The following is a 27231-nucleotide window of genomic DNA, read 5'->3' as shown; positions in this document are numbered from 1 at the left end:
ACCTCCAGCAGGTTTCTTTTTCTACACCCCCCCCCCCCCACCTCTTCCCCTCTCCCCTTCCCCTTCTCTTCCCCCTTCTACCTTCCTCTCCCCCTTCTTCCTCTCCCTTCCCTCATCTCCTCCTTCCCCCTCATCTCCCCTTCCCCCTTCCTCTACCTCCTTCCCCCTTCCTCTACCTCCTTCCCCCTTCCTCTACCTCCTTCCCCTTCCCCCTCCTCTCCCCTTCCCCCTCCTCTCCCCCTTCCCCTCCCGTTCCCCCTTCTCTCCCCTTCCCCTTCCTCTCCCCCTTCCCCTTCCTCTCCCCCCTTCCCCTTCCCCCTCCCTCCATCCGACCCCTTATCCTGGGCAACTTATTTTACTGTATCTATTGGGTTTGTTAAGAACATCTCTCTGACTTTCGTTTTCTTTTATTTTCCGCATTGATTTTCTTTGACGGGGGGGGGGTCCCGCCTTTCAAACTTCCTGGGTGGGGTCAGGAGCGAAAGAAGCGGCTTGGATCCGGCCGCGATCTTGTTGCGGGACAGGGGGGCAGCAGCCGGGCGGCGGCGGCACCTCGGAGCGAAAGTCTGTCCGAAGGGAACTCTTCTCCCCCCCCCCCCCCCCTCCATCTAGTAAATGGCTGACGAGAAGCAAGTGGAGCTGTTCGTGAAGGTAAAGGAGGCGCCGGCCGAAGGCAGGAGGACGTGAGGGACTAGGGGGGTGGCAACTTGAGCCGCTGGTCAATTTCGGGGGGGGGGGGGGAGGCTCTCGGGCCGGTCCCGGGAAGGAGGGAGAGGCTCTCGGGCCGGTCCCGGGGGGGGAGGGAGAAGCTCTCGGGCCGGTCCCGGGGGGGAGGGAGAGGCTCTCGGGCCGGTCCCGGGGGGGGGGGGGAGGGAGAAGCTCTCGGGCCGGTCCCGGGGGGGAGGGAGAGGCTCTCGGGCCGGTCCCGGGGGGGGGGGGGTGGGGGAGGACTCTCTCGGGGCCAGTCCCGGCCGCTCCCGGATCACCTCCGCAGCAACTTTGCGCCAACTTGTGGCTTTGGGGACGTTAAACCCTCTATTTCGGCTGGAAAAGCCCCCTGCTTCCCGGGAGCGACCGACCCGGTTCGGGAAGCCCCCTCATCCCTTTGTGTGAGTCTCGCCCTGCCCAGGATCATTCACCCCCCCCCTCCTCTAGTCCTTGTCTCCAACCGCGACCGGCAGCTTCCACCGTGTAAAATAACCCGCCCTACACATTTTTAAACTTTTCAGCTTTCACCGTCAAGGCATTTCCTGTATCTGCCCCGTGTCTCGATTTTCATGTGTGATGTATCCCTCTTTGTTCAGTCTTTTCTCAATTTGCCTCTTGCCTTCTCCCCTTCCCTCCTCATTCTTCCCCTTCCTCCACCCACCTCTCTCTCTCCCCCCCCTTTCCCCCTGCCTTCTTTCCACCTTTCCCTTTCCCTCTTCCTCCACCTCTCCCTTTCCCTCTTCCTCCACCTCTCCCTTTCCCTCGTCCTCCACCTCTCCCTTTCCCTCGTCCTCCACCTCTCCCTTTCCCTCGTCCTCCACCTCTCTTTTCCCCTTTCCCTCTTTCTCCACCTCTCTTTTCCCCTTTCCCTCTTTCTCCACCTCTCTTTTCCCCTTTCCCTCATCCTCCACCTCTCTTTTCCCCTCTCCCTCCACCTCTCTCTTTCCCCCTTCATCCTCCCCTCCCCTTTGCCGCTTGCATTCTCTTCCCCCACCCACCAAGTATATTCAGCTTCAGGGTGAGATGGGTTGGAGAAAGGATTCTGCAGCATGCCACTCTCCCCACCCCCACTACCCACTTCATGACAAGGGTTAAGTTCCTCTTTTAATATTATTCATGCTTGACACAGTTAACACTAGGGAGTGAATCAAGTCTTGTATTTGCATGGGCTCCTGGAGGATATGAGAGAGAGAGAGCGGGATGTGATCATCCTGTTAACTTTTGAAAGAGGTGACTGGCCTCTCCGTTTCAAGCTCTGCACGTGAACCTTCTCTCCTTCCTTCTCTCTCTGTTGGTGAAGAACATTTTTCTCCTGTCAACCTCCACCTCACTTATCTTCCCAAACTTCTTATTTGGTGGCACCCTTTGGGGGAGCACTTGGAAATGGCAGAACTGTGTAGTTACGAAGCGAATGTAGAATGGCGTCAACTTCCGATTTGAGCACAGTTGAGTCTAAATTAAAATTACTTTTCTTTAACGGTAGTGCTTGCAAAATCCCATTTCTTCAGAATTTGATTTTATTTCAGCTGAATAATTAACCAAATCCTAAATACAGATATCACTCACCACCCCCTGACCCCAAATGCCCACCATCAATGTGTTTCCAACCCATCCCCAGCCGCCCACAGGCCAGATCTCCCAGAGCCTCTGATGCCTCTCACGTGGGTTTGCATCCCGGCCCACGGCCCCAAGCTTCTGATAGCAACGTCACTAAATTCCACTTGTCCTCAGTGCTGCAGCCACTGCGGCCTCTAGCAGTGACCCCCACTGCAGGCATACCGACGCTTCCGGTCGATGTAGGCCCCCGGTCCCGACCAATACTATTCTGGCGCATGCCATCACCAGTTCCCACACCAACCTCATGGGGGGGAGGCGGTGGAGGGAAGAACGGAGAGTCTGCAAAAGCCATTCCAGCAGTACTGCACACATGTGGCCAGCCTTGCGCCAGAAGAAATCCGAGTCTCATTGGTTGAAAATGGCACCATTTTGTTTTGTTGGGGTCGAGGCAACTGCTCGCTGCTGTCGCAGATACACAGCGATTTAAAGATATCGGTGAAAAGTGATTGTAAGAAAAGCAGTTATTACTGGTATAGTTTATTGCCACTCTGGCACCTCATCGCCATTTTTTGGTGAGCTCTGGCAGCTAAAAATATTTATCCCAGCCCCTGGTTGTTCCTACCCATTTCTTCCTCAGAACCCAGTTTGGGAAATGCTGGTTTGTTGTAATATCACATTTTTTTTCCCGCAAAACTCTATATTTTGTAGAAGCTGCAACTGTGAAGATCTTATCCTTTTTAAATTTAGACACGTAGCACGATAGCGAGTCCTTTCGGCCCAATTGACCTCAACCATCCCACCCCTTTCAGTACGTTTCAAAGGGAGGGAGGAAACTGGAGCCCCAAACCTGGGGGAAAACCCCAAGCAGCCAGGGGAAAACGCACAAACTCCATACAGGCCACGCGGGATTCGAGTCCCAATCACTGGAACAGCATGGCGCTCACAGCCACCCCGACCGCGCTGCTCAAGTAATTTGTATTTATCACCTTTTCTTTCCCCCCCCAAGTGGTAAATTAAGTTCCAACATTATTTATTGGTGTATTTTTTGGAGCTTGAGTGATCATTAAGAATTTTGGAGCTTTTGTTCATTGTATTACAGGTACGCAATCCTTTATCTGGATATCTAAAATCCGGAAAGCACCAAAAACCGGCAAAGTGGGGTGGCGGGGGAAGAGACAGCAGCGCGACTCGGCGGCGCGAGGGGGGGTAGATGGCAGCGCGACTCAGGCGGGCAAGGGGGGGAGATGGCAGTGCGACTCGGGCGGGTGAGGGGGAGACAGCCGCACGACTCGGGCGGGCAGGGGGAGGAGACGGCAGCGCAACTGGAAGGGGGTGGGGATGGATACGGTGGGCTTAAATCTGGGGCAGCTGCCCTTTGTTCTGAAATCCGGAAAAAATCTGAAATTCTGAACACACTGTCCCCCAAGGGTTCCGGATAAAGGATTGTCTATCTGTGTTTGACAATAAACTCTCTCCTCTTTAAATCTCATAACCTTAAACCTCGAATCTAGTTATATGGCAGTTTAGGATTCTAACATCGAGTGGTGTGTGATTAAAAAGCAGGTATTAATATCAAGGAGGCCTAATGTGGGTGCGATCTGCCTTGCTGGGGGGGGGGGGGGGGGTGTGGTGGAGGCTGAAACATTAGGGGCATTTAAGAGACTGCTACCCTTTTTACACTGAAAAGCTGCGTTGTTGCTGTGTACCCCGGCCCGTCCCTGGAACCGGCTTGCTTGTTCACACTGAACCGAAGAAAAAACTGGACCGGTGAGTCCTTTATGCAGTCAGCCGGCTTCCCAGCGCAAAGAGAGACAGGACGTGTGGCATGGTGTAAAGACATGCGCGCCGCTCAGGTAGAACAGCTGCCTCGCAGCCACCATGTTTCCATCAGACATCATTGCTCGCTCTTTATGTAGGTTGTACGTTCTCTGGGTGGAAAAAACTTTGCTTCGGGCTGAGCCAGTAAGTGGTAGAATCTTGGCGAGCACGTTTGTGGGACTGTGAATGTACAGCCAGATAAATACATTGCTCTCGACCCAATTGTTACTGAACTATTTTGCTTGAGAAAAATTGTCATTGGTCCATTTCCTTTGGAGCTCTGAAACCGTGCACATAACAAGTCCATTAGGGATGATTAAAACAGTGGGTTTCAAAACTTTTCTTTCCACCCACATCCTACCTTAAGCAATCCCTTACTAAACATCGATGGCTTAGGGATTACTTAAAGTGGGGTGTGAGTGGAAAGAAAAAGGCCGAGAGCCACTGGACTAGCCCCACACTTTCACGTAAGCTCGTTGTTTTGGATTCTTTCTCGTGTCAACCCTCTCCTGAGAAAGCCACCATTGAATCAGTTCCCAACGGCCTTGCGTGTTCTGATTACGCGACCAAAGCAATTTTCTCTCTTCCTTTTTACAGTCGTCTTCAATGATGTGTTTCTGGGAGTTCTGCCAATGGAAACAGAGTAAATAACTAAACTATTGAAATGGTTCATGATACTGGCAAATCATGAAATCTCCCCTGAATTCCTCTCCAAGGGAGAGTTGTCCTGGCATTCTGTCTGTTCATCTCTCTGTTTTCTTGAAATCTACAAGGCACATCAAGTCAAGTTTATTCTCATCTGACTGTACAAGTGCAAACCCGATGAAACTGCGTTCTCCGGTCCTCGATGCACGCGCGCGCACACACACATACACACACACACACAACACACACGATACATATACGATACACACACGTCGCTGGGGAAGGGGCTGGAGACTCCAGGGATCCTCTCTGCCGCTCTTATGGTCCTGTGTATTGACCTCCGATCCATCTCTCCACGGCAACCGTGTCCACACTGTGATGCAGCCGGCCAGGACACTCTCGATAGAGGCTCCTATAGAAGGTAGACATGATGGTGGCCTTGGCCCAGGAAGTGGCTGTCGCTGTTGGGCCTTCCTGACAAGTGAGGAGATGTGGAGTGTCCACGATAAGTCACTAGTTGAGTGAACTCCAGGGAACCTGGTGTCTCCACTCTCTCCGATACAGAGTTGTTGATGTGTAGCGGAGGGTGGTCGTTCCTGTCCTCCTGAAGCCCATGATCCTCTCCTTCGTCTTGTCCATGACGAGCCTCGGGTTGTTACTTTCGCACTGTATCGTGAGATTTTCCACCTCTTCTCTGTAGTGCAACCCATCATTGTTGCTTCATTCAGCACATGTTGGCAGAGGTGTGTTTAAAGTAAAGGAGGTTGTTTAAAGAAGATGTAAGACAGAAATCTACAGCACAGGCCTTCAGCCTACAGTGTTGTGCCAGTCACCTATTCTAAACACATACCCTTCCTCTCGGTTCCTTGTTCTCTAAATTGTCTCTTAAAAGTTTCTATTTCACCCATCTCTACTAACGTTGCCGGCAGTGCATTCCATGCACCCACCACTCTCCGTATGGAAAAAACCTGCGCCCTTCCCCCCCCCCCCACCCATACTTACTCCAAACACCTTAAAATTACGTCCCCTTGTTTTAGCCGGGCGGGGGGGGTCGGGAGGAAAGCATCGACGCCTCATCATCTTGTATCGGGTCGCCCCCCTCATCCTCTGTGGCCCCCAAGGAGAAAAGGACCACATTCACTCCGCCTGCTCTCATGGGGTGTGCTCTCCATTCCTGTCCCCATTCCTTGTAAATCTCATCTGCACCCTCTTCACAGCAGCCATTCTCACCATTGTCTGTGTCTATGGCTCCCTTAAAACACAGCAGCAATAGAAATTCATCAAGACAAATAGATATTTAAACAAAAATTGCTTTTAATCATCTTTAAACATTAAAACAGGATCAAACTTTAACTTGTTACTATTAACTTAAACCCCTTCTAATTTTAAGCTTGCGGGCGTGCGTGCGTACGTGCGAAAAGTTCTTTGATTCACAGTCCAATCTCACTTCTCACTCCTCCAAGTTCAGGCAATTCTTATACTGTGCACAGAATTTAACATTTGTGAATTTCACCAGGCCTTGGTGCTTGAAAGATAAATGGTTACCGCCTCAGGAAGGTTCTTGTCGGTTTTCAGAGCGAGCTTTGTTGCTTGTTGGCACCGACAACTGATCCTTTCTGATCAGCCACTTCCGTGTCTTGCCGAAGAAACTTGCCCCCATCGGGATTTTCCTCTTTCTTTCAGGTCACTGCAGAGTTCCTTTCTGTTTCCCTTATTTCAAGTGAAAGATTATTGCCAGCTTGTCCTGTTCCAGTTCCAGCTGCTGCTGTTGGTGAACTATAGAAATGAATTCCCTCTCTCTCTCTCTCCCCCCCCCCCCCCAGAAGACCACATGACCCTCTTAGAACATCAAACTGAACTATGACTGTGGCATCAGACCCAATCTTTTGAGTTCGTGCATATGTTGCTTTTCTAAAACAATAATCCATTACTCCACAGCATGTCCAATTATCACCTGCCTGTGAAGTCCTTATAGGCATCCTCAAAGTTTTTGCAAAGGCACTGTCTGGCTTGAGCAGAGCTCTGGCATTTTAAATGAGATCTGTTTTGAAGTGTTGTGTCTGTGTGTGACCTAACTTAAAAAAATCCCCATAATTTAACTTTTAAATGCATATCTGTATACATATAAAAATATAATCTGTCATGCCACCCTATAGTAATCCACATCCTACCTTCCTGTAGTGAGATGACCAGAAGGAACACATTATTCCAAGTGGGGTCTAACAAAGGCCTTGTAGGGTCTAGTGGCCCCAACACTCTGACGGCCTTCAATGCTCTGACCCTGTATAGCAGCTATGAGTGTCGTACAGATACTGGCCCTAAGACCTCTCCGTTCTTCAACACTTCTCCGTTCTTCAACACTACTCCGAGCCCCTCCCATAGAGGTGGTTTTTAAAGGCAAGGGTCTTTTTTAAATACATTGAGTGGCAGGTGCCTGAACGGGAGTAGTGGTGGAAACAGATGCAAGACATGTGGCTTCCAGCTGGACACGCCAATGTGCGGGGTTCAGGGATGTGGATCAGGTGCAGGTGGAAATCTCCGTTTGGTTCGCCAGCGCTCGGTGCAGTGGAAGGGTCTACTGACCCATGCGCTGCTCTGTTTTATGCAATCTCACGATGAGTGCATTCTCCGGATGGTTCAGCTGGTAGGACGAGTGGGGGAGGGGGGGGGAAAACACAAGAAGGAAGTTACTCTGCAGTTAAACATTTTAAGTTAGATGTACTGCCATAGAAATCAGCCCTTCCAGTCCAAATAACCTCATGTTGGGATTTAAGGGGAGAATGTACAGATAGGGCTCAGGTGCTGCATTTCGGAGCAGGGAGGTTCGATGAGGCCACGTCCAGAGTACTGCGTCACTTCGGGTCTCCTTACTTGAGGAAGGGTAGAAGGTTCCATCATTGTCAAGTAACACTTCAAGTTAGAATGTAATGTGCGGGGTTCAGTCTCCCACAGTAGTTCTCAACCTTCCCAATCATGTCCCACTCGAAGTGATCCCTCTGCCATCGGTGAGGGATTTGCTTAAGGTGGGAAGGGAAGGTTAAGAATCCCCTGCTCTAGACCAATTATATTTTGCTTGAGAAAAATTGTCATTGGCCCATTTCCTTTGGAGTTCTGAAACCATGCACATAACGAGTCAATGAGGGACGATTGAAACAGTGGTCTTCAAACCTTTTCTTTCCACCCATATCCCACCTTACTCATCATAGAGCACCGATGGCAGAGGAATTACTTAAAGTGGGATGTGAGTGGAAAGGAAATGGTTGAGAACCGCTGGTTTACCGTAAGGCAGAGAGTCGCCATTTTGTCCAGTGCCTCTCAGAAATCTACAGCGGCTGATGTTCCTTCCTGGGCGGTCTCCCCTCCAAGTACCAAACCAGGCCTGAGCCTGCTTAGCTTCCCTAGATCAAACAATCCAAGGTGTATTCAGGCTATTAGGGAGGTGGTGCAGAGGAGATTGATTCCTGGGATGAAGGGATCGGCCTACAAGGAGAGTTTGAGTCATCTGGGACTGTACTCACTGGAATTTAGAAGAATGGGAGGGGAACTGAAAGAAATGTATAAAATTATGAATTGCACAGACAAATTTTAAAGGTGACTCAGTTGACGTAGTGGTTAGCACAATCCAGCGATCGGGACCCGGACATTGGTTCGAATCCCGCGCTGTCTGTAAGGAGTTTGCACGTTCTCCCCGTGACTGCGTGGATTTTCCCTGGGGGCCTCCGGTTTCCTCCCACCATTCAAAACGTATTGGGGGCTTAGCTTAATGGGGTGAAAATTGGACAGCACAGGCTCAAATGGCCTGTTACTGTGCTGTATGTCTAAATTTAACGTTTAATTTAAAGATGGAAATTGGTGAGTTATTTCCATTGGTGAGAGGGAGACCAGAACCTGGGGACATAAGCTCAAAGATTCAGGGGAGTAGATTTAGGATGGAGATGAGAGGAACTGCTTTTCCAGATGGTGGGAAATCCGTGGAATTCACTGCCCATTCAAGCAGAGAAGGTCAATATATTTAAGACAAGGTTGGATAGATTTTTACATAGTAGGGGAATTAATGGGAGCGGGGGGGGGGGAAGACAGGTGGGTGGAAATGAGGCACCATCAGATCGCCCGTGATCTCATTGAATGGTGGAGCAGACTCAACGGACCGAATAACTGACTCCTATGCCTTTTTCTTATGATCTTGAGTAATAGCTTAGCACTGACCCACACCGTTAGAAATGGCACAGGTCAGGTTGCATCTGGAGAAGTACGTGCTGGATGTTACCGTTCAGGGTAGGCGGTACCTGGAAAAGGTGGGTCACTTTCTACGGAGAGCCAAACCAATCAGGGAAACGGAGACGACTGCAAGCGCCAGGAAAAACTGGAGTAGACCCCCCCCACCGTGGAAGGCAATAGCTGGACAACACTTTGGGCCGTGACACTTCGCGGGGAATAGCAGGAATAAAAGTATGATAGGGATGTGGCAGAGGCAGACACTGTGGGGATGGGTCAGGGTCAGACCCAAGTCTCCGGGGGTAATGAAGTAGGGTCTTCCAACAGTCTCCAGTGAAGTTCATACCTACTATTCCACCAGCTTGCAAACACCGATCTCTGCATTTAATGACACTTTCCTTCCTGCTGTTATTGGGCTCTTGAATGGACCCCCTTGCTGGTAAAAGCTGACACAATTTAATAATCTCAACATCCCGAACTTCGTAACCCTACCCCTCTCTGACTTATTTTTCCTTGACTATTGCACCATCTGCTACACTCAAGCACAGTTTAGCTTGTCTGGATAGTTCGCAAAACAGATCTTTTGATTGGGTCTCTGTACATGTGACAATAATCAGTTCACCCCACCCATGTGTGTAATGTTTGTTCTGAGTCAGGTGTATTGCATTAAAGGTGTAAGGCATCAGATAATACTTATCCACCCCCTTTGGCTGCCCTTTGTGGTTCGTCACGGGGTTAGAAGGAATTAACCCTGTCTTTCTTCTGGCCACGTGGGCCTCTGTAGAACCATAGAACATTACAGCACAGAAATGGGTCCTTTTGGCCCTTCTCGTCTGTGCCGAACCATTTTTCTGACTAATCCCACTGATCTGTGCCCAGTCCATTGCCCTCCTTAGCTCTCCCATCCATGCACCTGTCCAAATTCTTCTTAAAAAGTTAAAATTGAGCCCAGTTTAGCTGGCAGCTCGTTCCACACCCCCACCACTCAGTGGGAAGAAGTTCCCGCTAAACATTTCCCCTTTCACCCTTAACTCAGTCCTCTGGTTTGTATCTCACCTACCCTCAGTGGGAAAAGCCGACTTGTCTGTCCCCTCATAATTTTAAATACCTCAATCAAATCTCCCCTTATTCTACTATGCTTCAGGGAATAAAGTCTTAATCTCTAAAACCTTTCCCTGTAACTCAGTTCCTGAAGTCTGGGTAATATCCGAATGAATCTTCTCTGCACTCTTTCAATCTTAATGATATCATTCCTGAGGTTCGGTGACCAAAGCTGCACACAGTACTCCAAAGTTGGCTTCACCAAGGTCTTGTACAACTTTACCGTAACATTCCAGCTCCTGTACTCAATTTATGAAGGCTAATATGCCAAAACCTCTTTTCAACCCTTGTCCACCTGTGAATCCACCTTCCAGAAATTATATATCTGTATTCTCAGATCTATCTGTTCTACTGCACTCCTCAGTGCCCGACTATTTACCGTGTACTCCTTTTTTGGTTTGTCCGGTTTCCTCCTACTCTCAGAAATGTACCAGGGATTGTAGGTTAATTGGGTGTAAATTGAGCAGCATGGGCTTGTGGGCCGAAATGGCCTGTTACTGCATTCTCAGAGCCTAATGGCCTGAATACACCCGAGATTGTCTGATCTCAGAAACTAAGCAGGCTCAGGCCTGGAAGGGAGACTACCCCAGGAACACGAGGTGCTGTAGGTTTCTGTGAGTGGCGCTGGACGAAGTGGCGACTCTGCCTCACGGTAGACAAAAGTTAGAATTTCATGTCTAAATTTTTTAAAAATGAAAACATTTAAAATCCAGTCAGAAGGACACGAGGGAGTTCTTGTTCTGCCACATTTCATACCTTGCAGCTTCAGAGAGTGATGCAGAAAAAAGGCGCGGTTGACTTTGACCTGTTGGGTGCTGGTCTCCCTGTTTGTTGGAGGTGCCTAACCCTTGATCTGTGGCCGTCACCTTTTGAACATCAGTACCGGTGGTGGGGGGGTGGGGGTGGGGGGAAGAAAACGTTCAGAACTTTAGCAAGAAATTCACAATTGTCATATCCCAACCACCCTCCTCCCCACCCCCTCTCGTTGATGCCTTTTGTGGTCCTGAATCGCTCCGTACCTTCTCAGGGGATTTGCAGGGTAATTTGATTGCGATGTTTATCACCCGATCCAAGGATGCCATTCTGGAAACATAATCTTTGTTTAATTTACCCCTGTCACTGCGACCAGGGGAGTTGGTACAATTTAATTCTGAGAAACAGCATTGTAGCCTGTCCTTCCAGCCCTCACTGCCCAAACACACCTGTGTTACCTAATTAATACGGTATAAGCTCCTTTTGATCAGCACCAGATTCAAATCCGAGTCACTGGTGCTGTAAAAGTGGGGGCGCATTACTAGTCGTCTGTTAAATCAGGGAAGATCGTGCCCATTTCCATGAAAGGTATCCGCAGTTTACTAATTCTTTATTTTCTTGTACGGTACAGCCTAAAGTTAGCATTTCTCCTCCATCTTGAACCCCCTCCCATCAGAACCATAGAACATTAGAGCATGGAAACAGGCCCCTTCGGCTTTACTCACCTGCACCAATCCATATCCCTCCTCTCCATGTACCTACCCAGACTTTTTCATGGTCGTTCAAATCGGGCCCGTTGTTCGTCACTTCAGCTCATTTTCATTCCCACCAATCTAAAGTTTTAAAACGTATACATACCAAACAGTACAGGCCCGTTTCGACCCACTAACCCGTGCCGCCTGATTGACCTACAAACCCCCCCGGGAGGAAACCCATGCAGATACGGGGAGAAGATACAAGCTCCTTGCAGATGGCGCAGGGTTTGAACCCCTCTCTGTAGCAGCATTGCCCCAACTGTGGCAACCCCCCCCCAAACTTCTCCATTTTCACTCTTAACCCCTAAACCTCTGTACCTCACTGTTCCATTCAGCACCCAAGAATGAACTTCACCGTGTAGGTGCTGGAATAATGAAATAACTATAGAATACGGGGGAAATGCTCCACAGATCAATCGGTGGCTGTGACTGACTCTCTAAATCCATCGTACCATTCAGTGTGATCCCGGCTGATAATTCTGTATGCCAGTTCCCCACGACCAATGAATCCTCGATGGTGTGTCCATGAAAGGTTCTATTTTCCTTGTTAAGACCCCACTCGAAGTGCTCTGCTCAATTCTGGTCGCCTCAGACAGGTGTGGAAGTCATAGAAAGGGTGCAGAAAAGGTGGCCCGGTTGGTGCAGCAGTTAGCGGCACGCCATTGCAGCACCAGTGATTGGGACCTGGATTCGAATCCCACACTGTCTGTAAGGAGTTTGTATGCTCTCTCCGTGTCTGCGTGGGCTTTCCCTGGGGTGGGGGGGCTCCAGTTTCCTCCCACTGTTCAAACATAACAGGGGTTGCAGGTTAAAAGGGTGCAAATTGGGCGGCACGGACTCATGAGGCCAGAATGTCCTGTTACTGTGCTGTAGGTCTAAATTTAGATTCCCAAGGATGTTGCCTGGATTAGGGAGCATGCCTTATGAAAACAGGTTGAGTGAACTCGGCTTTTTCTCCTTGGAGTGGTGGAAGACGAGCGGTAACCTGATAGAGGTGGGAGGGATGATGAGAGGCGTTGATCGTGAGGATTGTCATGGGCTTTTCCCTAGGGGCTGAAATGGTCGCCACAAGAGGACACGGTTTAAGGTGCTGAGGAGATGTCGGAGGGTATGTTTTTGACGCAGAGAGTGCGTAGAATGGGCTGCCAGTGGTGGAGGTGGATACGATAGAGTCTTTTAAGAGACTTTTGCATGGATGAATGGAGCTTAGGGTTACGGGGAAGCTCAGTATTTTCTACTGAGTAGGGATATGTTTGGCACAACTTTGTGGGCCGAAGGACCTGTACTGTGCTGAAGGTTTTCTGTACACAATGATTCAGCCCTCACGATTCCGGGGGAGAGTATTCCAGATATCCATCACCCTTTGTGAGGAGAAACTCTGATTTAATGACCTCTCCCCCCAATTTATGTTCCCTGGTTCAACACTTCCCCCCCCCCACACCCCCCTCACATTTCTCATACCAATCCAACAGGTTTCAATGAGGTCACCCCTTAAGTCACGCCTATTGTCATCCGATAGTACAACCCGACAAAACAGCGTTCTCCAGTCCTGGGTGCAAAACACGCAGACGCACAACCAGTCAGAACACACATACAGACAGGTAATGCAAATGCAGGACTATACAAGTAAATAAATGTTTAGTGAATGTGAGAATTCCTTTGGTCGTTCTGTGTTCTCACTCCCCGCTCTTCCAAACTCGAAAATAATATAGATTTGATTTCTTTCGTTCGAGTTCATTCTCATCTGACTACCAGATGAAATGGTGTCTCTCCGGACCATAATTTTTTTCTCTTTGGCTGGCTTCGCGGACGAAGATTTATGGAGGGGGTAAAAAGTCCACGTCAGCTGCAGGCTCGTTTGTGGCTGACAAGTCCGATGCGGGACAGGCAGACACGGTTGCAGCGATTGCAGGGGAAAATTGGTTGGTTGGGGTTGGGTGTTGGGTTTTTCCTCCTTTGCCTTTTGTCAGTGAGGTGGGCTCTGCGGTCTTCTTCAAAGGAGGTTGCTGCCCGCCAAACTGTGAGGCGCCAAGTTGCACGGTTTGAGGCGTTATCAGCCCACTGGCGGTGGTCAATGTGGCAGGCACCAAGAGATTTCTTTAGGCAGTCCTTGTACCTTTTCTTTGGTGCACCTCTGTCACGGTGGCTAGTGGAGAGCTCGCCATATAACACAATCTTGGGAAGGCGATGGTCCTCCATTCTGGAGACGTGACCCACCCAGCGCAGCTGGATCTTCAGCAGCGTGGACTCGATGCTGTCGACCTCTGCCATCTCGAGTACTTCGACGTTAGGGATGAAAGCGCTCCAATGGATGTTGAGGATGGAGCGGAGACAACGCTGGTGGAAGCGTTCTAGGAGCCGTAGGTGGTGCCGGTAGAGGACCCATGATTCGGAGCCGAACAGGAGTGTGGGTATGACAACGGCTCTGTATACGCTTATCTTTGTGAGGTTTTTCAGTTGGTTGTTTTTCCAGACTCTTTTGTGTAGTCTTCCAAAGGCGCTATTTGCCTTGGCGAGTCTGTTGTCTATCTCATTGTCGATCCTTGCATCTGATGAAATGGTGCAGCCGAGATAGGTAAACTGGTTGACCGTTTTGAGTTTTGTGTGCCCGATGGAGATGTGGGGGGGCTGGTAGTCATGGTGGGGAGCTGGCTGATGGAGGACCTCAGTTTTCTTCAGGCTGACTTCCAGGCCAAACATTTTGGCAGTTTCCGCAAAGCAGGACGTCAAGCGCTGAAGAGCTGGCTCTGAATGGGCAACTAAAGCGGCATCGTCTGCAAAGAGTAGTTCACGGACAAGTTTCTCTTGTGTCTTGGTGTGAGCTTGCAGGCGCCTCAGATTGAAGAGACTGCCATCCGTGCGGTACCGGATGTAAACAGCGTCTTCATTGTTGGGGTCTTTCATGGCTTGGTTCAGCATCATGCTGAAGAAGATTGAAAAGAGGGTTGGTGCGAGAACACAGCCTTGCTTCACGCCATTGTTAATGAGAGAGCTCATTGCTGTATCTGACCCGACCTTGTTGGTTTTTGTGCAGTTGGATAATCATGTTGAGGAACTTTGGGGGACATCCGATGCGCTCTAGTATTTGCCAAAGCCCTTTCCTGCTCACGGTGTCGAAGGCTTTGGTGAGGTCAACAAAGGTGATGTAGAGTCCTTTGTTTTGTTCTCTGCAATTTTCTTGGAGCTGTCTGAGGGCAAAGACCATGTCAGTAGTTCCTCTGTTTGCGCGAAAGCCGCACTGTGATTCTGGGAGAATATTCTCGGCGACACTAGGTATTATTCTATTTAGTAGAATCCTAGCGAAGATTTTGCCTGCAATGGGGAGCAACGTGATTCCCCTGTAGTTTGAGCAGTCTGATTTCTCGCCTTTGTTTTTGTACAGGGTGATGATGGTGGCATCACGAAGATCCTGAGGCAGTTTTCCTTGGTCCCAACAAAGCTTGAAAAACTCATGCAGTTTGGCATTCAGAGTTTTGCTGCCAGCCTTCCAGACCTCTGGGGGGGATTCCATCCATACCTGCTGCTTTGCCACTTTTCAGTTGTTCGATTGCCTTATATGTCTCATCCAGGGTGAGAACCTCATCCAGCTCTAGCCTTAGGGGCTGTTGAGGGAGCTGGAGCAGGGCGGAATCTTGGACTGAGCGGTTGGCACTGAAAAGAGATTTGAAGTGTTCTGACCATCGGTTGAGGATGGAGATCTTGTCGCTGAGGAGGACTTTGCCGTCTGAGCTGCGCAGCGGGCTTTGGACTTGGGGTGAGGGGCCGTACACAGCCTTTAGAGCCTCGTAGAAACCCCTGAAGTCGCCAATGTCCGCGCTGAGCTGGGTTCGTTTGGCGAGGCTAGTCCACCACTCATTTTGGATCTCCCGGAGTTTGCGCTGAAGATGGCTGCATGCGCGACGGAAGGCTTGTTTCTTCTCTGGACAGGACAGCTTTGTAAGGTGAGCCTGGTGGGCAGCTCGCTTCTTTGCCAGCAGCTCCTGGATTTCCTGGCTGTTTTCGTCAAACCAGTCCTTGTTTTTCCTGGAGGAGAAGCCCAGTACCTCTTCAGTGGATTGCAGTATGGTAGTCTTCAACTGATCCCAGAGGGTTTCAGGGGACGGGTCCATGAGGCGGGTTGCATCGTCGAGCTTTGCTTTGAGGTTTGCCTGGAAGTTTCCTCTCGCTTCGTCTGACTGCAGGTTTCCAACACTGAACCTCTTTCTGGGGGCTTTATTGTTCCTGGGCTTTGGTTTGAAGTGAAGGTTGAGCTTGCAGCGAACCAGCCGGTGCCGGTGTCAGTGTGGCATTCCGCGCTAGGCATGACCCTGGTGTGGAGCACATCTCGTTTGTCACTTTCTCGCACCAGGATGTAGTCCAGGAGGTGCCAGTGTTTGGATCGGGGATGCATCCAGGTGGTCTTAAGGCTGTCCCTCTGCTGAAAAAGGGTGTTTGTAATGATGAGCCGCTGTTCTGCGCAGAGCTCCAACAGGAGGCGCCCATTGTCGTTGCACTTGCCGACGCCATGCTTGCCCAGGATTCCTGGCCAGGTTTCTGAGTCTTTGCCGACACGAGCGTTGAAGTCGCCCAGGATGACAACCTTGTCGGCTGTAGGGGTGCGTTGGATGAGGTTGCGCAGGTCGGTGTAGAACTTGTCCTTTTCTGCTGGTTCCGCCTGGAGGGTTGGAGCATAGACAATGATGAGGGTGATGTGACGCTTGTTTTGAAGGGGGAGTCGCATGGACATGATTCGGTCTGAGAGGCCTGTCGGCCCCAGTCCGGGCACAGGGAGAGCTGCAGCGGCCCCGGCCCCGGTCCGGGCAGGGAGTGGGAGGCGGCGGCCCCAGTCCGGGCACAGGGAGAGCTGCAGCAGCCCCGGCCCCGGTCCGGGCGAATGGTAGACGGCGGCGGCCCCGATCCGGGCAGGAGCAAGGGGGAGACGGCGGCACTGGCCTCGGTCGAGTGAGGCAGGCGGAGGCCCCGGTCCCGGCAGAGAGTTGGAGGCGGCGGCCCCAGTCCGGGCACAGGGAGAGCAGCAGCGGCCCCGGCCCCGGTCCGGGCAAAGGGTAGGCGGCGGCGGCCCCGATCCGGGCAGGAGCAAGGGGGAGACGGCGGCCCCGGCCTCGGTCGAGTGAGGTAGGCAGAGTCCCCGGTCCCGGCAGAGAGTTGGAGGCGGCGGCCCCAGTCCGGGCACAGGGAGAGCAGCAGCGGCCCCGGCCCCGGTCCGGGCGAAGGGTAGGCGGCGGCGGCCCCGATCCGGGCAGGAGCAAGGGGGAGACGGCGGCCCCGGCCTCGGTCGAGTGAGGCAGGCGGAGGCCCCAATCCGGGCAGAGAGTGGGAGGCGACGGCCCCAGTCCAGGCACAGGGTGAGCTGCGGCGGCCTCGGCCCCGGTCCGGGCAGTATGGACCGACCTAGGAGGGGAGGCAGGCCCCTCCAGCCCGGGTAAGAAACCTGCATAGGAGAAGGCCACTCCGATATAAAACCTACGACCCAAGGACCTCGCTGCCACGTCCCAGCTTGCTTGGCCACGGCACACGAACCATGGGTGTAAAGGGTGGGGCCAGTACTGCGCGCACTGCACTCCACCTAAAAGCTCCTTTGCGCAGGCCCGAGGACAAGTCCACGTCCTCCCCCTCCACGTCCTCCCCCTCCACGTCCTCCCCCTCCACGTCCTCCCCCTCCACGTCCTCCCCCTCCACGTCCTCACCCCTCCACGTCCTCCCCCTCCACGTCCTCCCCCTCCTTACCACCTCCCCCTCCACGTCCTCCCCCTCCACGTCCTCCCCCTCCACGTCCTCACCCCTCCACGTCCTCCCCCTCCACGTCCTCCCCTCCACGTCCTCCCCCTCCACGTCCTCCCCCTCCACGTCCTCCCCCTCCACGTCCTCCCCTCCACGTCCTCCCCCTCAAAAGATGCTCACAAACTCAAGCTAGCATGCTGGAACATCAGAACCATGCTAGACAAGGCTGACAGCCACCGACCTGAACGTCAGTCTGCCCTCATTGCACATGAACTCCTCAGACTTGACATCGACATAGCCGCTCTCAGTGAAGTCCGCCTGGCAGATGTAGGCAGCCTCCAAGAACGCGGCGCGGGCTACACACTCTACTGGTCTGGCAAGCCTTCGGATGAACGACGCCTATCTGGTGTAGGCTTCATGGTCAAGAGCTTCATTGCCTCCGGACCATAATACTTAGCACATAATTACCTATCTAAACAGTATAACCCCTGGCATTCGACACCTATGGGGATTGGTAAGCAAATTTTCCAGATGGTTGAGATTGAGTGTTGCTTGACTAACGATAGAGGCACGCCAATTTTAAACTTCTGTATTTGTACCTACTTATTTTCTGCATTTAATTCCCCCCCCCCCCCCCCCAACAGTCAGTTGATTGAGGATGCCACTTGCTTGAATTCCAGGGTTTTACAGTACATCAAGACAGAAAATAAATATATTGGGTGACACGGTTAGCTTGGCCTTTAGCGCAACGCTGTTACAGCGCAAGTGACCTGAGTTCAAACCCGGTGCCATCTGTAAGGAGTTTGTTCGCTCTCCCCGTGTCCGCATGGGTTTCCTCCCACCATTCGAAATGCATGGGGGGGGGGTCAATTTGGGCGGCACGGGAGCACAGGCCGGAGGGGCCTGTTACTGTGGTTCATGTCTACATTAAAAATTAAATATGTATAAATTTTTCAGAATAATTTACTCGTTTCATTTATAAGCGGCTAAGGTTACAGGATCCCATTCATCAATCTCCTTAGCTGCTCTCATCCCTACAATGAGCTTATTGAATCACCTAATGGACTGCCCACCGTGCTAGTTCAGGCACACCCTGGGCTACCTGAGCATCGTGTTTCAGACATCTGTCCATAAGCCGATAGGGTGTTAAAATAAAATTCAGGGCCTCTGACCTGATACATCGACTGCCTTTCACTTCCTCTGGATGCTGAGGGAGACCTGCCGATTTTTTTTCCCCCTGCATTTTTATTTATCATTTGATTGTACAAGTACAAGCCAACGAAACGCTTCTCCGGTCCTCAGTGCAAACATACTTATAGACATGACGCCTAGAAACAATGCATATTGCAGACTATGCATATGCAAATATTAAAATGGATAATGTTATTGTTGAAAAAATAGTCACGTCTTGGAGGGTTTGTACAAGACGGGGGCAGCTGAAAGGTGACAGGGGGTCCTCACTGATTTTTTTTGCATAGAGGGGGAGGGGAGAGAGAGAGAGGGGGTGAAGTGGAGAGGTGGGGGGGAAGGTGGGGAGAGAGAGAGGGAGGAGGAAGGGAGAGGAGAGGTGGTAGAGAGAGGAGAGGGGATGGTGGAGAGAGGGGAGGGGATGGTGGAGAGAGGGGAAGGGGTGGTGGAGAGGGGGTGAGGTACAGAGAAGGGGGTGAGGTACAGAGAAGGGGGTGAGGTACAGAGAAGGGGGTGAGGTACAGAGAGGGGTGGTGCAGGTGGAGAGAGAGGGGTCTCTGAAGAACTTGGTGCTCTCCACTGACCCACTACCAAACTATTAACGTGCAGTGGAGGTTGGTCGTTCCTCATGGTCCCAAAGAGGTCCTCTTGAATATTTGTAAATTAAGTGCCCAGCTTGCAAACTGTTCGTTTTCACGTTGCTGTTGGAGGAGACTTGCTGCCCGTGAGGTACACAGTACAATTCCGATGTTATGGCGCTAACTAGTTCAGTGTCTGTGTGAAAATGTCCACGCACTCTCTGTAATCTCATACTCCAGTGACTGTTTAAGAAGGCATGCTCCACGGGCAGCAGTGCTAAAGATGGTGCTCGCTTTGGGTGGAGGATGTTGTGGCTCTATTTCGGAGGGGCTTGGGTCTGAGTTGGCATCTCCTCTGGGTGAGGGGTGCGTGGGGCCGTGGGTTCGGATGGAAGTTCACTCCTCTGATTTGATGCTTTTTGGATTGTCTCCCCTTACTCACTCTTCTTCTCCCCCCCCCCCACCTTTCTCCCCTCCCTCTCTTTCCCTACCTCTCCTTCCCTCCCACCCCCCCTCTCCTTCCCTCCCCACCCCCTCTCCTTCCTCCCACCCCCTCTCCTTCCCTCCCAACCCCCTCTCCTTCCCTCCCACCCCCTCTCCTTCCCTCCCACCCCCCTCTCCTTCCCTCCCACCCCCCCTCTCCTTCCCTCCCACCCCCCTCTCCTTCCCTCCCACCCCCCTCTCCTTCCCTCCCACCCCCCTCTTCCTTCCCTCCCACCCCCCTCTCCTTCCCTCCCACCCCCCTCTCCCTCCATCCCACCCCCCTCTCCTTCCCTCCCACCCCCCTCTCCTTCCCTCCCACCCCCCTCTCCTTCCCTCCCACCCCCCTCTCCTTCCCTCCCACCCCCCTCTCCTTCCTCCCACCCCCCCTCTCCTTCCCTCCCACCCCCTCTCCTTCCCTCCCACCCCCCTCTCCTTCCCTCCCACCCCCCTCTCCTTCCCTCCCACCCCCCTCCCCCTCCCACCCCCCTCTTCTTCCCTCCCACCCCCCCTCTTCTTCCCTCCCACCCCCCCTCTTCTTCCCTCCCACCCCCCTCTCCTTCCCTCCCACCCCTCTCTCCTTCCCTCCCACCCCTCTCTCCTTCCCTTCCACCCCCTCCTTCCCTTCCACCCCCCTCTCCTTCCCCCACCTCCCTCTCCTTCCCCCACCTCCCTCTCCCCCTCTATTTCCCCATCTCCCTCTCTCCTTCCCCCTCTCCCCTCCCTCTGACAGGCCGGCAGCGATGGGCAAAGTATCGGCAACTGCCCCTTCTCTCAGCGCCTCTTCATGGTCCTCTGGCTCAAGGGAGTCACCTTCAACGTCACCACATTAGACATGAAGAGGTCAGTAAAATGTGGGGACTGTAATCCAGGGCACCAGAAAACAACTGGGGAAGGGGTGGGGATTGGCTTTGCTCGTAATTCACCTGGACTATTGTGAGCAATTTGGGTTCCTCGTTAAGAAAGAATGTTGGAGAGGGTTCACCAGGGATGATTCCAGGATTGAAAGGGAAGTGTTTTTCAGGTCTTGGCCTGCACTCATTGGAATTTAGGAGAATGGGGGGGGGGATCTCAATGAAACATTCTGAATGTTGAAAGGCGCGGACAGAGTAGGTATAATAGGTGTTTCCCATGGTGGGACAGTCTTGGGCAGGAGGTCACAACTTCCAGCCTCCACCACCAGCCTTATTAGCAAGGAATTCAGGCACCCACAACTCTGTATTTAAAAGAAAACGTACCCATGATGTCTCCTCTAAATTTTCCTCAATGAAGAGCCCATTTTTATTTTCATTTCGCTTATGCCAAGGCCCCTCCCCTTTCCACCAATGCCTGCCCTTCTGAACACGAGACATGGACGTTCCGAGATTGAGGGGGTGGGGGTGGGGGTGGGTGGGTTAGATATGAACGTCCGAATTGGGAGCAGGGGCTATGGGGGCCAGGTGATCTTTCCGATCCACGCTGCCCTCCAGTATGGACGTAGTGAACCTGGAGCCCAGTGAGGTTGCTGTTCCCTCACCCCCCGGATCTCCTTCCATGCCACCATGGACTCTCTACCCAGAGGGACAGATCGCAGCTGTGTAACAGACCCATCTGCCTGCATTTGCTCCGTGAACTGCCTTCCTATCCTATCCAGCATGTGGACAGCGCAATGCTAACAGCACCCCAGGTTCGAATCCTGCACTGTCCGTAGGAGTTTGTACGTTCTCACCTGTGCCCGGCGTGGGTTTCCTCTGAGTGCTCCCACACTCCAAAGACATACGGGTTAGTAGGTTAATTGGTCACACTTGGGCGCACTGGCCTGTGACAAAACAAGAAAATGTCGGGGGAGCTCAGCGTCCAGAGCCTGATGCTTTGGGCCTGAGCCTGGCTTCAGGTATGAGTGAAGAAACAGAGTCTGATCCTGGGGAAAGAAAGGGGATAGGATGGGAGGGGGAGACGTCCAGACCAGCAGACAAAAGGAATATGATAAGAGAATGGTGAGAATTGATTTTGGCTCCACGCAAGGCGGAGGGGTGGGTAGGGCAAAGCGAGAGGAAAGGAGATACAGAGAAGAAGATGGCGGGGAGGGAGGGGGGAGAGAGGTTTAACGAAAGCCAGAGAAGTTGATGTTAGTGCCGTCCAGTCGGAGGGGGCCCAGATGGAAGATGAGGTGCTGTTCCTCCAATTTGCAGTGGTCTTGGTCCGGCTGTGCGCGAGACCGTGGACAAACAGGTCCGCAAGGTTCGGGGAATTAAAGTGTGTGGCCACTGGGAGATCTGTTCTATTGCTGCGGACACTGCTGAGGTGCTCAACAAAGTGATCTCGCTGTCTGCATCCAGCCTCTCTGATGAAGAGGGGACCACATGGAGAGAAGAGCCTGTTACTGTGATGTATTCTCAGAATTAAATTTTTTTAAAAATACATCGCTCCCAAGTCTTTTGAACGGTGAAATTGTACCAGTTTCCTCTGACTGTTGGTTCCTGATCTGGACTTCCCTCTCTTTAAACCCTCCTCTCTCACCTTGAACCTGCGCTTGGGATTTGCTTATGCTTTCTTAAGACACTGATGTCCTCGATGGAGTGAAGTCTGGTCCCCATGATGGTGCTGGCCAAGTTAACAACTCTCTGTAGCCTTTTCTTGTCTAGAGTGTTGGCACATCTGTCCCAGACAGTGGTGCAACTGGTCTGAATGCCGCCCTCTGTACACCTGTAGAAATTTGCAGGCGTCTTTGGTGACGTACCAAATCTCCTCAAACTCCTCCCGAAGTATAGCCACTGGCGAGCCCTCTTTGGGATTGCATCGACCCCCAAACCCCTTCCTGTGGTTTCTCCCGCGTCACAACGAAACGTGCGGGTTGGCAGATAAGTTTGCCGTCGGAGGTTGGTTGGCCCTGGTGGAGGTTGGTCGGCCCTGGTATGTGGGTAAGGGTTCAGAATCTGTGGGGGTGGGGAATGGGGTTGAGGTGGGATTAGGGTAACTGGCAGTGGTGGATGGTTGGTGGAGGTTCAGGATGGAGGCCCCACTTCTGTGGTAATGTGCCTTCTCCCAGCCCTAGAGCGACACTCCTGTTGTCCTGGAGGGGGCATAGAGATCTGGTGGCTTTTGGCCTCTTGCGATCCAAATTGGAATCCCGGGAGGACCTTCGGCCTGTCTGCCTTCTGCGTGCCTTCAGAGATGCAAGGCCCAAGGCCACTCGGTGGCCGACGGCCACTTCCTCTGGTGCTTGGCTGGGCTGGAGAGTGGATCCGCTGTCCCTAACCTCGAACTCTGCTTCCTTCTTCTCCTGAATGGCCTGGATTTAGGAAGTTTGAGAACGAGTTCCTGAAGAATCTGGCACCGGGAGCTCAGCCGCCCGTTCCTGCTGTTTGACAACGAGGTGAAGACGGACACCAACAAAATTGAGGAGTTTCTGGAGGAGAACCTCTGCCCCCCCAAGTACGTGCTGAACGCCGACACTGCACGGGTTGACTGAGCATTTGCCCTCCTTGCTGTTGATCCAGGCTGAAGTTGCTCTTTCCTTCAGGTATCCCCGCCTGGCAGCCAAGAATCCGGAATCCAACACTGCTGGGAACAATGTCTTCTCTAAGTTCTCTGCTGCCTTCATCAAGAACTCCAATCCCGGTTTGAATGATTGTAAGTGTGTCACACCCCGGGGGCGTGGGGCGGGTGGAGGGTAGGGTGGTTGGGAGAGTGGTGGTGTTCTCCAGGGAGGAAGATGGTGGGGGGTCCTCCAGTGGGGAGGGAGGAAGGGGTGGTGGGGTTCTGTGGGTTGGGAGTGTGGCGGTGTTCTCCCCCTCCGGGGGGGGGGGAGGGGTGGTGGGTTTCCCCGGGGAGGAGGGTGGGGATCCTCTTGTAAGAGGGTGGCGGAGTTCTCTGGTGGACCTGAAGGTCACGCGGTTCTGCAGTCCGGGGTTGGGGGGGGGGGGGGCAAGAGAGGGTTGTGGAGTTCTCCAGGCCGGTGGGGTGGAGCGGATGGTTGTGGGCTCCCCCTGAGACATCTGGCACGGAGTATCACAGAACTGTAAGCCCACCTTAAACATGCTGACCATTGATCCTCTTGTGTGCGTGCACGGTTAAGATCTAAACCAGCAATGGGCAACCTTTTTTTAAAGCTCACATCCCACTTTAAGTGATCCTACGCATCAGTGCTCTGTGATTAGTAAGGGATTGCTTAAGGTGAGGTGTGGGTGGAAAGCAAAAGGTTGCCCACTCCTGATCTAAACCTTCCTATCCACGAAGCGACTTCTAAATGTTACAGTCCCACCTACCTCTATCACTTCCTCGGGCACCTAGTTCCGCAGACAAATCTTTTTCAGTGTGGAGAAGGTGCCCTCGTTAATCCCTGCTCCTCCAACCCGAAATCCAAGCCATCTCATTTTACATGCCCCCACCCTATAAGAGGCTAAGCTGGTTACCTCGCCGCTGCCCCTCCAAGATCAGAATTTATTGCCAAGAAACGTAATGAAAATTGGCGGCAGTGCACGTATGCATCAAATTGCTTTTCAGAAATAAAACAAAAATTGCAAGAAAATAGGAGAGATAGTGAGGTGGTGTCTAGTTTTTCTTTGCCAGTTCAGGAATCTGATGGCGGAGGGGAAGAAGCTGCCCTTTTGCCACTGGGTGCTCATTTTCAGGCTCCTGCACCTCCTTCCCGCTGGTAGCAGAGTGAAGAGGGCACGGCCTGGGGGTCCTCGAGGAGAGAGGCTGATTTCTTAAGACATTGCCTCTTGTAGATGTCCTCACTAGAGTGGTGCCCGTGTTGGCACTGGTCGAGTTAACAGTGGAGTTTCTTTTCCTGACCTATGCACTGGCACCTCTGTACCAGTGAAGAAAGCTCTCCACGGTGCCCCGGAGTGGTTTCCGGTGACGTCCCGAATCTCCTCAAACTCCCTGCAAAGCATAGCCGCTGGCAAGCCTTCTTCGTGATTGCATCAAGATGGAGGCCTCAGGACAGATCCTCAGAGATGCTGACTCCCAGGAATTTGTTGGCCCTCTCCACTCCCTTTGAGTAGTTTGTGTCCTCCTGAAGTCCACAATCAACCGCTCGTGATTTTGTAAACCTCTAGGTTCTCCTCTTAGGCTGCTGCGCTCCAAAGATCAAAGGCTCTGGCCCCTCTACCTCCTCTGGGAGAACCCACCTAGAGCACAGCGGGGTGTAGTGAGAGTTGGGTCGGATTATGGGGTGGAAAGAGTTCGAACTCCCAGCTGTCAGGTGACCACCAAGCTGTAGCCAGTCAGGTCGGTGTGACGTGACTTTTACCTTCTCCCTGTGCCAGCCTTGGAGAAGGGGCTGTTGAAATCCTTGGCAAAGCTCGATGAGTACCTGAACACACCCCTGCCCGAGGAGATCGACCAGGACAGCACCGAGGACATCAGCACATCCACCAGGAAGTTTCTGGATGGCAACGAGTTGACCCTGGCTGACTGTAATCTCCTACCCAAACTCCACATCGTGCAGGTAAACGACACCACTGGCCGCCGTGGGTCTGTTACTATTGTGGGGCCGGTTGCAGTTGCCTGGGGACTGAGATGAGAAAACCCTGGAACTTATCAGCACAGAAAACAGGCCTTTCTAGTCCGTGCCGAACTATTATTTTGCCAAGTCCTACTGAACACATCCCTCCCGTCCACGTACCTGTTCCAATTTCTCTTAAATATTAAAATTGAGCCCATATTCACCACTTCAGCTCGTTCCACACTCCCACCGCTCTCTGTGTGAAGTTCCCCTTTCACTCTTAATCTCTGGTTTTATTTTAGACTATTTATCAGTTTTCAAACTCATACACTGATCAATTTTGATCAAAACTTACCATCATTGTTTCTGTACAACTTCGAGCCCTGTTTTTTTTTTCCCACCCCTCCCTCCCCCCCACCCCACCACTCCCCGTTGCCATGCACAACAGAACCACATAACAACTGACATTTAAGACTCACACAACAAAGGTTTAAAACAGAAATCAGGGATGTGCGGGTTTGTTGTGGCAGTTTTCCTCTCCAACCTTCCTTGCTCGTTTCCCCCCACCCCCACCCCCCCCCCCCCCACCGATTGGGATGGGATGGGGCTAGTCCATGAGGCAGGGCTGTACCCCCTAAGACTGTGCACCAATGAGGTTTCCAAATCTGAGGGAAGGTACTGTACTTTCTCCTAAGATTATGTGATCTTCTCCAGGGGACCACAGCTCTGCATTGCACCGGACAGCCGGCCTACCATGTAGGGAGTGCGTATGAGCCGAGCGTGCGCTCTCACTTGCGCAAGACTAGAGGCAAGGCCGCTGGAGGCGTAAGACAGCGGCCCAAACCTCTGCATCTCTGAGTGCTACCAGCATTGCTCTGCTTTTAGACAGGAGCAGTAGACCATGTGGCCTGTCGAGCCTTCTATGCCATTCCATCATGAGCTGATCCATTCTCCCACTCAGTCCCTTTGATCCACTGCAAAGTTGTTTCAAAATGGGCCTCCCCTGGGGAAATCTACTCAGACAGCTATCAAACTTAGCCTTAAATATAACCAGCGACCTGGCCTCCACAGTTATCTGTGGCAGCAAATTCCAGAGGTTCACTGCTCTCTGGCTAAAGATGAGTATTAATTGGGAACCCTTCAATCCTGAAGTTGTGCCGTCTTGTCCTGGACTCCCCCACCGTGGGATACCACATCTATTCTGTCCAGGCCTTTCAACATCCGAAATGCTTCTACGATGTTCCCCCCCCTTCATTTTCGTGAATGCCAGTACATCCTTTCTTAAATAAGGCACCCGAAACTGTACCTCGTCCTCTAACCGAGGCCTCGCCAGTGCCTTAGAAAGCTTCAGCATCACATCCCCATTCTTGTATTTCCTACTCCTCTAGTTATGAGTACATTTCCCTCCTTTGCCACCGACTCAATCTTTGGGGTATCCTGCACGAGGACTCCCAAGCACCTGAGGGTGCAGCGGTCAACGCGCACTGTTACGGCAACTGGGACCGGGGTTCAAATCCTGCTCATCAGTCTGTAAGAAGTTTGTATGTTCTCGTGCTTGCATGGGCTTACCCACCTTGGGGACCCCGGTTTCCTTCAAAACATTCCGGGGAGGGGGAGGGAGGGGGTTTGTAAGTCATTTGGATGTAATTGGGCAGCTCAGGGCACGTGGACCATAAGGGCTTGTTACCGTGCTTTATGTCTAAATTTAAGTGTACAGATCCTTTGCAACCTCCAAGTTGAATTTTCTCATAATCCAAACAATAATCTGCACTTTTATTCCTTCTACCAAAGAGCCTGACCATAGAATGTTACAGTCCAGGCCCTTTGACCCACAAATTAGCATTGAGCTGTTGCACCCCTTTACCTCGCGCTGAGTGATTCTGAAAGCAGTTCTCGGTCTTTAATCGTCTTCTCCTCTGCCGCGCCACCCCACCAGGTCGTCTGCCGGAAGTACCGAGGATTTGAGTTCCCTCAGCAGCTCACGGGCATCTGGAGGTACCTGCGGAGCGCCAACGCCTGCGAGGAGTTTGCCAACACCTGCCCGAAGGAGGAAGAGATCGAGCTCGCTTACGCTATGGTTGCCAAGCCTCTCCAGTGAAGTGTCTCGCCCTTGGGGTGCCTGGAGAGCTTGGCGCTGACTTGTAGTCCGATCCGACCACTATACACAGTACAATCATTTGAATCTTTCCTTTTGGTTGAAAAAGTATTATCTCTCCAGAATTCAGTTGTCAAATTCTTTTTATTTGCTTTCCTCAAAATAAATATTTATGAGACGTCA

The 27231-nt window shown here is 52.1% G+C and overlaps 1 protein-coding gene across 1 annotated transcript; it reads left to right on the top strand.

Annotated features, from left to right (window-relative positions):
• Window positions 1–440: 440 nt before the first annotated feature.
• On the top strand, window positions 441–27231 carry LOC138754725 (chloride intracellular channel protein 1-like). Its single transcript, XM_069919476.1, is given in 7 exon segments — window positions 441–651; window positions 20253–20362; window positions 22801–22849; window positions 22851–22933; window positions 23022–23131; window positions 24775–24956; window positions 26890–27231. Coding segments are annotated over 7 exon segments (732 nt in total). The 5' UTR covers window positions 441–615; the 3' UTR covers window positions 27052–27231.

Source organism: Narcine bancroftii, chromosome 2 (genome assembly GCF_036971445.1).
Source record: "Narcine bancroftii isolate sNarBan1 chromosome 2, sNarBan1.hap1, whole genome shotgun sequence".
NCBI lineage: Eukaryota > Metazoa > Chordata > Chondrichthyes > Torpediniformes > Narcinidae > Narcine > Narcine bancroftii.
This window is presented reverse-complemented; position numbering and strand designations above follow the sequence as displayed.